The following is a 12,690-nucleotide window of genomic DNA, read 5'->3' as shown; positions in this document are numbered from 1 at the left end:
GAGGAGGTAACAATCTGGGTAAGGTATCTTGGAATACTTCAGAGTATTCTTGATACTGAAGAGGGACCGCCGAAATCGTCATGGTTCCGCAAACACTAGTCTCTTCCTCTTCTGTCTTCTGGAATGAAGGATTCATACAGTGGGATCCACAATATTGGGAATTAAAACTCACTCGGTTGGAAGACCAATCTATCTGAGGGTTGTGCTTTCTCAACCATGGGATTCCGATTACCAGAGGGAAGTGAGCCGCTCTGATCAAATCGAAGATCACGCTTTCCTGGTGTTCTTCCAACTTCATCTTCAATGGTAACGTTTCTCTGGTTATGGGACCAGACGACAGAGGGGTTCCGTTGACTCCTTCTACTGGGATGGATCTCTGCTTGGTACAAGACGGTACTAGATTCTCTCTGGCCCAGTTTACATCCATAAAGTTGCCGGTGGCACCACAGTCTAACATAGCCAGCACTTCCTTGGGTTCTGAATCAGGCACCCAAAGTAAGACTCTGAAAACCATCAGTCGACTATCCTCAGTGTCCTCTATTGGTCTTGAAGTGTTGCAAGGGTTGAAGGTAGCTCCCCCGATACTTCCCTTGCAGTAGATCGGGGCTGGAGTTTTCCTTCCTCCTAGGTGGTACTTCAGGACAATTTCTTAGTAGGTGCTTGGAGGAACCGCAGTACATACACAGGCCTGCTTTTCTACGTCTACTTAGTTCTTCCGAAGTCAAAGGTCCTCTTGTAGCACCAGTCTGCATAGGTTCCTCGGCTGCTTGGCTGTTTCTAGGAGATTGGGAAGGTAGGTTTGTCGCCTGAGGAGTGACTCGAGGACTTCATCTTTCTTGACGTCGTTCCTGCAATCTGAATTCTATCTGAAGAGACAAAGTCATCAGGTCTTGAAAGGATACTGGTCTTGCCACCCTTGCCAGTTCATCCTTTATATCATCATGCAGACCACGTCTGAAGATGGTTTGTTTGGCTGAGTCTGGCCAGTCCGTCTTAGTAGCCAATCTCAAAAAGCGGGAAATGTATGTCTGTAGGTCTGTAGTTCCTTGACGCACATCCAAAATAGCTTCCAGAGCGGTGTATAAGACCTCAGGTCGGTCAAATCATTCTTTAAGAGATCCCACAAAACAGTCATAGTCATTTAAGGAGGGATCGTTGCCAGTCACCAAAGGAGTAGCCCAAGTAAGGGTGTTTCCCCTCAGATTAGCAATGATAAACCCGACTCGGGATCTTGCCGTCTCGTAGGCATGAGGTCTGAAGGTAAAGTATACCTGGCAAGCATCAAGAAAGTCCTTGAGTCCTCCTGGATGACCATCGTACTTGCTGAAAGATAGTGTCATGGGTGGTAAATCCCCACGGTTGTCCCGATGTAGAACAACCTGTTGCCGAAGTGCAATGTTCTCTGTCCTCAAAGCCTGGACTTCCACAGTGAGGTTCTGCATAGCTGCCACCAGCTCCTGGTACTGCTCCAAGGATGCCATGGTTAATTTTGGCCGTTGTATGCTGTCAGACCCTTGTCCTCCTTCCCAATCCTCCTCCTCACCTGAACCTTCAGAGGACTTGTCCTTGGTTGTAGAAGTAGTCTTCCTGCGGGACTACCTCTTGTCAGTAGGTTGTTTATCCTTGGACCTTCGGTCATGTAGGTAGGGTCTGGCTCCCTCGGAGGCCACCTTGGCAGGGATTGGCACCTGCCCTTGGGGGACCCCAAGGAGCCAAACCCCAATTCAGGGAAAAAGCCAATGGGCAGAAAAAACCCTGATCCAAAAGTATACAGAAGAATGTTTGAAGAATGGGCTATCTGGGTCCTGTTGATGTCAGCACAAAACCCGGAATCCCAGCATAAGGAGACTTTAAAGGATAAGGCACTTAAGAGTGGAACAACAGCAGAACATAGAATAAGGTAAGACGAAGGCAGACAATAATACAGAAAAGTAAATCCTACAAGTAAGGGTAGCGGAGACTACAAGGTGAAAACACACAAGGCAAAAGGTAAAAGGGTGTAATAGTAAAGGAAAGAAAAAAGCGTATGAGGAAACCTAAAGGAAACCGAAAAGGCTAGGCAGGCACCTGAGAGACTGTAAGGCGCCCCGCCCCTTTCCACAGCAGTAGTCGCAGAGAGCCGCGGGATAAACCCGAAACGAAGGATGCCTCAGGTAAGTATGAAGGGCGGTAGAAGCCAAGAGATAGAAAGAAAACACGCCAGCGTCCTTCTAAAAGATGCTGACACTTACCCCAGCGGTGTCGCGGAAGCGCCGAGAACGAAGTTAGCAAAGGCTCAGTCGAGCGAAAACAAATAGCAGCGGAACTAAGGTAGAACCGCTAGGCACAGAGCGGAACTTCCCCGTGATAAAAACCACACAGAAAAGGCACAAAGAAGGCAGAAAGGCACAGGAAAGTGTGAAAGGCACTGGTACGTGTACCGAGTACGAAGCGGAGCACTGAAAGGTGAAAACAGATACAGCACACAGACCTGGGGGCGGGGTCTTTTTAAATATGGACATCCACCATCTTGGATGGGGACTAGAGCGGGGAATGGTTCCTAAGACTAATGCTTCCAGCTATGCCACAGCTTCCACCTCTGATTCCTGACAAATATCTACAGCAGTAGAAAATAGACTTTAAAAAATAGTCACTGATTCTGATTATGCATAAACTAATTTTGTGGAGTATTTACCTGGCTGGAAGGTGAAAGGTATTCTCACATATAAAAATAAGCCACTTAAACATGGCAAGATGATTCAAGCTATAGACAACTTGTTTCAGAAAATAACCTGATTATCCACTGGAGGAAAATACATGGTCATTTGAAAACACCAGCTCAGGATAAGGAAGCAAATGGCCAGGGAGATCAATTAGCCAATATTGAAGATGTAATGGGGGAGTTATTTTTGATTGAACATCTGCTTGGAGAAATACTGGTGGTTGCGATAACACGCTCCGAAACTCCAAAAACAGTTGAACAGCCTGTTGCACAATGGTGTTTTGATACTCCAGATCAAGACTTGATTATGGCACAAAAGGAGGATCTTATTTTAGGCCCATTTTACAACCATTTGCTAGATGCAGGACAAAATCCTCTGAATGAAGAGGACTGCAAAGTGAAAGAGGAGCTGAGAGTGTTATTAAAAAGCAAAAACAGAATTAGTTTACAGGATGGACTGATGATTAGGGGATCTGTGAAAGGCCAAATACAATGGGTAGTGCCTTTGTTGTTTCGGGGATTGATGTTACATCATGACCAAGATGCCATAACTGCAGACCACAGAAGTTCCCAGAAAATGTTGGACATTTTAAAACATTATGCCTCTTGGCCACACATGTCACAAGTTGTTGAACTCTACAGCAGAGGGTGTTTAGTGTGTGCACAGTTTCAGGCTGCATCACCAGCTCATAGAGCACTTTTAATGAAAAGAGGTTTGACACTCCAATGGTCCGATCTGCAAGTCGATTTTAAAGGGCCAGTTCAAAGATTAGCAAGGGGAAACAGGCACACATTAACTGTCATTTGTGTAATGTCTAAATATGTTGAAGGCATTCCAGCTAAAGACTGCAGTGCACAAACGGCAGCCACTTTAGTCATGAATCATATCTTTTCGAAATTTGGTTTACCTCAAAGAATAGAATAAGACTGTGGAAGACATTTCACTAGTGCAGTAATGACAAAAATGTGGCAAATTTTGGGCGTGAAGAGGAAGCTACATATTTCTTACCGGCCCTCCTCTTCAGGGGGAGTAGAACGGTGTAACAGATCAATAGTCGACATGTTAAAAATGTTTGTAGCTGAAGCAGGATCTAGCTGGGATCTACAACTTCCTTTGGTATTGATGGCTCTCAGGTCGACGCCATCTAGAGCAACAAATATCAGCACCCTCGAAATATTGATAGGTAGAAAAATGGTTTTGCCACAACACCTGCTTTACAAAACAAATGAATAGGTCCTTTTAAATGCATCTACAATTCATGAATAGGTGGAAGAACTGAGAAAGCACTTGCAATATGCTTTTGCATTTGCACAGCGAAATTTGGTCGCTGTCAGTGCAAAGTCATATTACGATAGGAAGACATCTGCGAGAGAATATGAGATGGGAGACCAGGTCTACAAATTCAGCTTTCGGGAAAGGTAAAAATAAAAACTCCACATTTCTTGCAGCATGGCACAGGTCATATAGAATTGTAGATAAGGTTTCACCTGTGGTCTAAAGAATTGCTAAAAAGGAGGGAGACTTGGAACAATTTGTCCAGGTTAATCAGATTAAGCCCTTCCACCCGAAACATGAGGTTAAAAGGCTAGAGCAAATTGAGACTAACAGGTAGTGAAACATGTGATGGTGTAAATATTTTTAAAAATATCACATTGGGTTTGAAATGAGTAAAAGGGGAGAGATATACCATTATAATGATATCTGAGGAAAGGAGGGAATATGAGCACAGAGTGTTCAGGAACTAAACAAATATGTAAATAGATAACTCAAAGAAATGGGTATTGTAAATAGGAAAAAAGGTAGCAGGCACCCCTCTCTAGAAAGAACATAGCATGATAACCTGTTCGTTTTTTTTCCCACTTTGAGAGTCCGTAGCCATCACTTTTTCACCTCACTGATGAGGCCCGACTAGGCCGAAACACGTGTCTAGGGTTGCTGTTGATAATCTTGTTCAGAAGAGAACTGCCTAGCATTTCGGTGCTGGACTGCCCGTTGGCAGGACAAAGACTGATATGCAGGGAAATGTCTCCTTTGTGAAAGGGACAGTGTGCTAAAGACTTGGTTGAGACTCTTCGGGGGGCCTTTCACCCAAGAACAGGTCAATGGGCCATGTTCGTGCCGGTAGAGAGACTCCCAGTACCCCCTTTGTTTAGTGTATTGTAAATAGGTACATGCTTAGTTAAGTTCTATTATTTTTTTCATTAGATGCTGTGTTGACTGATTATACCGTTAGCGCTCTGGTAGCTGGAGTACGCCGGATCTCCTGAGGATGCCACTGGATCCATGGGGTCCCCTGGGAAAAACCCTGGCCCAAAAAAGGGGGTGAAGATGATGATCCCAGAAGGAAGTCCCATTTGCAGAGGATGGAGGTTTACTTCACCAAAGACCATTTCCTAAACAAGAGTGTGATTGGGTATTCTGACTGTACTCTTTTATTATTTTATTTTTATTTATTGCATTTATTACTCGCCCAACCCTTGGGTACCACGGCGATGTTACAGACAGCTTGGTTAAAACATTTCTTGGACTTTGCCAATCGGGCGCAGTGCATGTGAATACAAATAATCATACACGAAGACATTAAATGCAGGGTTTCAGTACAATGATATTTCCTGAAGCATGGAGGGGGATTTTTTAGTCTTGGTTAAATAGCCACGTTTTCAGGGATTTCTTGAAACCTGAGAATGTTTGCTCATTTTTGATGGGGAGGGGAAGAGTGTTCCTATATGTGGGTGCGAGGTATTGGAAACTACTGCCTCCTGCCTTGGTTGTCTTGTAGCGGGGGATAGCTAGGAGTAATTGACTGTTAGATCTGAGGGGCCTCTTAGATACTTTTCTGGTGATGGCGTGGTTGAGGTAGATGGGGACACATGAGTGGATGCATTTGAATGTGACGCACAGAGCTTTGAATGTAACCCTGGCTTTGATGGGGAGCCAGTGATGGTTTCTTCTAATATTTGAGATATGATCTGACTTCCTTATTCCAAGGGCCGCCCGAAGGGCTTTATTTTGGATAAGCTGTAGTTTGTTTAGATTGGCTTTTGAGGTACCCAGGTAGAGTACGTTGCAGTAGTCGAGCCTGGATAAGATTAAAGCTCTTGCCAGCGTGATACAATTGGTGGGTGTCAAGAATTGGCGACTGAGAGCATTAAGTTTTGCGGTGTAGGATGTAGAGGAAGAGAGGGCGTTGATGTGCTTGGTCATGGTGAGGTTGGCATCAAGGTAGACACCTAGTGTTTTCACTTGTTTGAGTACTGATATGTTTGTGCCATCAATGTTGATGGATGAGTAATCAGGATGTAATGCTTCTATTTTGGTTTGGGAGCCCACAATGAGAACCTCAGTCTTCTCATCATTGAGACAGAGGCTATTTAGTGCCATCCAATTTTGGATTATGGCATATATTTTGTTGATAGTGTCGGTGTCTTGAGTGTAGTCTCCCGATAAAGGGATGAGGATCTGGGTGTCATCTGCAAAGTTGGTGTAGATGACACCCATGTCGTCTAGCGCTGAGAAGAGAAGTTTAGTGTATGCATTGTATAATGTTGGTGAGAGACAGGAACCTTGGGGGACACCAATGGGTACTATGATGGGGTTGGCGGCTTGTTTACCTATGGCGACCCTGGAGGTGCGGTCAGCAAGAAAGGATTTGATCCAGGTAGTAGCTTCGGTGGAGAAGTTGAAGTCTTTCGCTAGTGTGGCGCACAGTTTATTATGGTCTACCAAATCAAACGCTGCGGAGAGATCGAGTAGGAGGAGGATGCAGAGTTTCCCTGAGTCTCTGATGGTATCCATCTGGATTTTTAAGTCAAGGAGCGCTGTTTCTGTGCTATGGTTGGGGCGGAAGCCTGATTGCCTCGTGCCAAGGAGGTGGTTTTGTTCGAGGTGAGTTTGGACTTGGTTGTATGCTAATTTATCCAATATTTTGAGGAGAAATGGGACAGTTGTTATTGGCCTGTAATTAGTGGGCACAGTGGGGTCTAGGGTAGGTTTTTTCAGGAGAGGGGTGACCCAGGCTTCTTTAATGCTAGCTGGTACTAGGTTAGTATTGAAGGAAGCATTGACGAAGTTGGTGATAATGGGGGTGAGGGTGTGAGCGCAGGATTTGACTACTGATGCGGGGACAGAATCGCCTTTGCAGTTGGAGGCTTTAAGTTTGGCGATGGTGTCAAACACTACATTTTGGGATACTGGTGTGAAATGGAATGGGGCGCTGGTGAATTCCTGATGTGGTCGATTTAGGTTAAGGAGGGCAGGTTTGTTGGCTAGTGATTGTTTTTTGGATGTGATTTTTATTTGGAGTAGTTCAATTTTGGCTGTTAGTGCGTCTTGTATAGTGGTGCACCATTCCTTGCTGGGGATGGTTGGGTTTATGGCTGGAGTGGGGTTTTCCAATTCTTTTAGAATGGCAAATAATTCCTTGGTATCTGAAGTAGCATTTCTGATCCTATTATTATACGCATTAGATTTGTAGGTAATAGTAGCTGTTTTATAGGTTTTGTTTATTTCTTGGTAGGCTTTTTCTGCCTCTGCAGTAGGATGCTTTCTGTAGGCATGTTCACACGCGCGTTTGGTTCTTCTGAGGGCGATAAGATCATCATTGAACCAGAAACTAGATCGCTTGTCTGAGCGTTTTGCCTTGGTGGTGAGCGGTGCTATAGTATTAATGGTTGCAGTGAGGCAGTTGTGATATATGTCTGCTAGGAGGCAGGGGTTGTCACTGGTGATCGAGGTAGAAGCTAGGATTTTTGAAAGAGGAGGCGTGAAGTTTTCTGGCGTGAGTTTGCGGGCGTTTCTAGTTTCATAGGTAATCATAGTTTTAGGTTTCTTTTGTGTGGGTTCGGAGGGATTGATTGTAAATACAATGTTATGGTGATCGGTCCAAGTAAGAGGGTCTCAGTTTGGTTTGAAGAATTTAAAACATCATATTTTTACAAACATTATCTATTTGGATCGGACTGATGCCACTGGCACAATCATATGGAATTATGGTTGTTTTGAAATTAATATTATTTTATTTTCATGTTTTATTAAAAAAAGATACAAACAATTATAAACAAGATACGTTAAAGAAAGAGAGAAAATCAAATAGGAGATCACTAATTAAAAAAGAAGATAAAGGTGATCAAAAGATTAAAATATAAGATACAAAAATTCAAAAACACTTAAATAAATTAAAATATTTACATGGACAATGTTTCTTTTCTTTATATTTATGAACTGCATCTATTGCATGTTGTTTGATTCTTTTAGCTCTATTTGATTGGATTAACTGTTAAAATCAAGGTACAATTGATTTTTGTGTGCCCAAGATCACACACATTGATCACGTATTGAAGCTGGGATTATAGTATGTTTGTTTTTTCCTGCAGTGATATTGGTTATGTCACAGCAGAAAAAAAGGTTAACTCCATATTTCAACATCCACATTTTAGCATAGGTCTGAATTTCCACTAAGGCCAAGTGTGCTTGACTCATGTGTGAGACTCAGGGTGCATCTAATAGATGTCAATATTGGGAGTGCACAAAACATATGCTAGAAAAATAAAGGTTTTGAATTGGGCATTGCATAACAGGGTGTTATCACTTTGCACCACAACACCACAGCTGTGGGCTGAGTTGCATTAAAATAAAAACATGAGGCGAACGTATTCTAATTTACCTTATCCATCTAACATATAACATACCCCATACTACAATCAGTGCAAATCAGTTCATGCCAGTTATGTAAGCTTGGTGCAGATTGATAAATACAAGGCATTTGGGCTGTGCAAGGTTATTTTGGAAATGCAGTGAATTAAACATGCATAATCAAAGCTCCGCTGGGTTTGATTGAAGACATGACAAGTCAGAAGTGTTTACTGTGAAGTCTATTTTGCTTATTGTTTGAAAGACTTTCAGAGGAGGAAACGGGGCAAATGTAACTTTTCAATACAGTTTGGTTCTGCACTAAGCTGGCAGATTGGTCATGTGCGTCAGAACTATCTGGAGGGCTGGCTGATTGACAAAAAGTGAGTTGGTTTTGAATGATACATGGGGCTTCATTCCGACTTTGGCGGTAACCACGCTGCAATTTGCGGCATGGCTGCCTCCAAAATCGTTCCAACTCCGCCCTGGTGAATGGAGTAATTACTGGTCCATTCCAAGGTTGGAGGGATCGGTAATTCCCTATTCACCAGGGCCCTTCCCCATTCCCATTTGAGCCCCCAAAGGGCTCAATGGGAATGGGGAAGGCGCTAATAACGGTACCGTAAATTACGGTACCGTTATCAGCACTAAAGTCCCTTTGCGGGTCCCGTCCTTAACGCCTGCTAAAAGCAGGCGTTAAGGAAGGACCCGCAAAGGGAACTCGTAGTAGGGGGGTAAGGGTTTAACGGCACCGGTCTCGTTACCGGTGACCGTTAACCCTTACCGCCCTACTCAGAATGAGGCCCATGATGTCATAGAAAAAGCCAGGAAAATTCTATATTTTGTGTAAGTAGGACCTACATTGTGGGCAGGCTTAGCTCAGAGGGTTTAAAAAGGCTAGCAGGAGGGAGGAAAACTCACTCTCTGGTTTCGGGCTGCAGAGTGGCAGCCGACTCAGAAGAGTTTTGCTGACCCTGGGGAGAAGTGTGCAGGCAGGCGCCGACAGACAATCCAGTATGCTGTTTCCAAACTAAGAAGAGAGACACTGACAGGTAGACGGGGGCGCTGGCAGCTTGGAACACACACACACTCACTTAAAGATTATCCTTGGTGAGTTCAGTTAATTTGAGCTTCATGCTAATTTGTGAATGATTAGTATTGGATAGTATTCAGTGGGTAAATCTTTTTTCTATGTGTTGCACTGTATATTTTAAACGTGCATAACTGTGTTCATGTTTCTCCATTAATGCAATAAAATTCAGATGTGACAGCAGTTTGTACTCTGCGAAGTTTGTTGCAAAGTTCAAGGCTGATGTTGGCAGAGCTCTGGGCATTATTGCAAATTTAATGTTTTGAAAACCATTGCAGGAAAAGCTTAGTTTTATACAGCAGAGCGCTTTGAAGCCTCATTCATCGCAGCGAAAATATCTGCAAATGAGTTGTGCTTCAGTTTGAAATGTAAGCTAGATATCGTGTTTGGCACAGGTCATTCTGTATTTTGCATATTTTTTACTTTTGATAAGAATAACAATTCAAAAGTTGAATCATCTCAGAATATTGATCACGTATTTTATCTGTGATGGTAACACAGGGCACTGGGAATAACTAATAGTGAGTTTGTATTACTGCCTGTGGAAATTTCACTTTGCCACATGTGATAACACAACAACCAAACTGGTTATTGTACACTGGGTTTCAGAAGGGCTATTTGTGTGTGTGAATGTTCATATTTCATTTACATGGTAAATGTATTCGGAGATGCATGCCAACAGGGCATATTGTGGTATTTTAAATGAAATATCACTAGGGGATAAATTCATTGTTTCGAGTGTACTAGGTCCCGTACTTACTTACTGTTAGTGATCCCGGTATAAGAACAATTAGCAGGCAGACCTCTAAAGATAGGCTTACCACTATATCACCAAATACAAAAAATACACCAACTAAAAACACCACCCAAAATACCTCCTGACAATTGGAAATACACATAGATTATGGATTGGTAGCTGCGAGCGCAGGCTGTCATTGCTGGTACACCTCTGCATTTGCAATTTGTGGCCTGGCCTATCTGGATAGTTGTGGATGCAGGACATTAAAAGCTACTCACAGAGCATCAGCAAATGTGGCTGAGGGCACAGATTGTTGTTGCTGTTGGCACTCGGGCGCTTGTGATGCTGGGTCATTGGATTGTCATTGGTTGTCTGCAATGAGGTGCCAGAGAAGCAGCGCTTCCTTTTCACCACCTATTCTCCTAAGACTGAAAGGTTTTCCCATAGTCTGCGTCCTATGTGAAGCATGCAACTGACAATTTCACAACAGAACTGCTGGTAAAGAACTGGCTAATGTATACCTTACACAGCATGAAGGGGCCCCTACGGGACCCTCGCATATGGAAACAAGGCACAATCACCACACACGAACTGATACGCCAGACACGAGGTTGTATTCCCAAAACCTAGGGTTTATTGCAAAGCAAATAGTCTCAGTTGGCCAATTGAGACCCACGCCCCGCGACGTGTGTTACCAGACCCTGGGGGATGCGAGAGAGAGAGAATTGTACAACAGTTACATATATACAAGCAAGCATCTTACAATCAGTCGTGACACATTCAATACCGCCCATAATGTATTTCCTTTGAATTGGGCACGATGATTGACAATTGTGACGAGTATGACACCTTCAGACATTTATTTAGCAACAGACTGCAATTTCATGAGCCTGCAGACACGATTCTTTGTTATAAGAACACACTGCTTCTGTTCTCTGCAAGCAAGCTGCGTGCAGGGGAGAGACACATTCCAGGCCTCGCTATCTCCTAGTTTCTATTAGTGTACTGGGGGTCAACTTGTGCCCCGGGACTCTACAGGGCTCAGGAAAGGGGGGCCGCAAAGAAGAGCATAATTCAAGCCATTTAATGTTCGCTTCTAACATTTCTACTGTATTAACGAGACTAGCTGGCACCTGTGCACTGATTAGAATGCCTTGCTGCTTACTTCCAAGGACTTATGAGGGAGGAGACCAGGCATTTCTGTCTGGGTTGCTGCGTTATATTTCTACAAGTCTCTCATAGCCTTGCACTTTACATGAACAATAATGTACTAGGGGAGCGGAATAAGTTTTCAGCAAAGCAGTTTTAACAGAAAGCAAAAGGTAAATGTTAGAAAACAAAATGGCGATTTCAGTCACCTTAAAATGGCCGCACTTTAGTCAAGCTTATGGCTATATATTTCTAATACTAAACACATGAGGTGGTTGGTCTTTCGCCAACAAAGTACATTGCCTCATGATTGAGGGGTGTCTACTTTTTCTGGACTGACAAACCCTCCTTTTCGCCGTATGCCAAATGCCTAAACCGTACATTGCATCTTCTTCCGACCAAGTATGTGATTCTGATTCTGAATCTTGCACACTACTGGTCTCCTCCTCATTGCATTAATATTGATTGCCCTGAATTATTTTAATGTCTTCAATTCATCATTACTGTGAGTACTTGATTTATTAGTGTTCTTCTTTTCTACCATCTGTACGCACTCCTCGCTTATTTCAGTACATACTATTGGTAAGCAGTGTATGCAACAACATGTCATGAATATTCCTAGCACTGATACTAGGATCGCAAATAATTTCCATCCCCATGAGCGTAATACCTCCCAGAACCAGGAGCTTATATTTAATTCCCAATTCCCTTCAGGGGGGTGAAGGTCAGAGCTTAAAATGTGCAACTTTTTTATCGCTTCGAAAATCGTAGGGGAGGAGTCACTTACAAATACGCAACACGCTGATCCCACGATTTTGCAAACTCCCCCATGATCAACCAGGATTACATCAAGAGCCATTCTATTTTGGAGTGTCATCAATCTAATTCCTTTTTCCTCTAATGTCATATTGTATAATAATATCTGAAAGGGCATTTACATATTAAACCACGTTTTGAAGAACTGGACGCAGTCTCATCCTGGGTTTTCCTTCTTGTTCTAAATGTTTATATGTGGTCTTCTCTTGGCTAAACCACTAACCCAGTGAGACGCGACCTTTGCCAAACCTTTGTGAGCAAACAGAATTTCAACAATACAAGGAAGATGTCGCCACGTTAGACCAGACCAACATAGCCAAGATTTTGTGAAACTCTGTGATTTCAGGTTTGGTCTATAGCAGACATACAACAGTACAACATGGCTGAGTATCTGAAGCATAGGCAGGAGGAAACTGCCAATCTATTCACACCAAAGGAGAACATGAAGCATGCCTTCTTTAATCCCATACAAAAACAGGATGATTTGAGAGCATTATTTTACAAACTGGAGAGATTCTCGAAGAAGGAAATCGACAAGTATTGGGAAATAGTATCCCTGGAAAATG

At 43.2% G+C, this 12,690-nt stretch overlaps 1 protein-coding gene across 1 annotated transcript; it reads right to left on the bottom strand.

The window, feature by feature from the left end:
- Positions 1-1,103: 1,103 nt before the first annotated feature.
- Positions 1,104-1,481, bottom strand: LOC138528829 (protein LDOC1-like). Its single transcript, XM_069640725.1, has one exon. The coding sequence runs from the start codon at positions 1,479-1,481 to the stop codon at positions 1,104-1,106; it is 378 nt and encodes a 125-aa protein (XP_069496826.1).
- Between the last annotated feature and the right edge of the window lie 11,209 nt (positions 1,482-12,690).

Source organism: Ambystoma mexicanum, chromosome 7q, assembly GCF_040938575.1.
Source record: "Ambystoma mexicanum isolate Mex_15411 chromosome 7q, UKY_AmexF1_1, whole genome shotgun sequence".
NCBI lineage: Eukaryota > Metazoa > Chordata > Amphibia > Caudata > Ambystomatidae > Ambystoma > Ambystoma mexicanum.
The sequence above is the reverse complement of the archived record's forward strand: the minus strand, read 5'-3'. Positions and strand labels throughout refer to the sequence as shown.

Coding starts and splice junctions, on each gene's coding strand:
- LOC138528829 (XM_069640725.1), bottom strand. CDS start 1,481: ATGGCATCCTTGGAGCAGTACCAGGAGCTGGTGGCAGCTATGCAGAAC.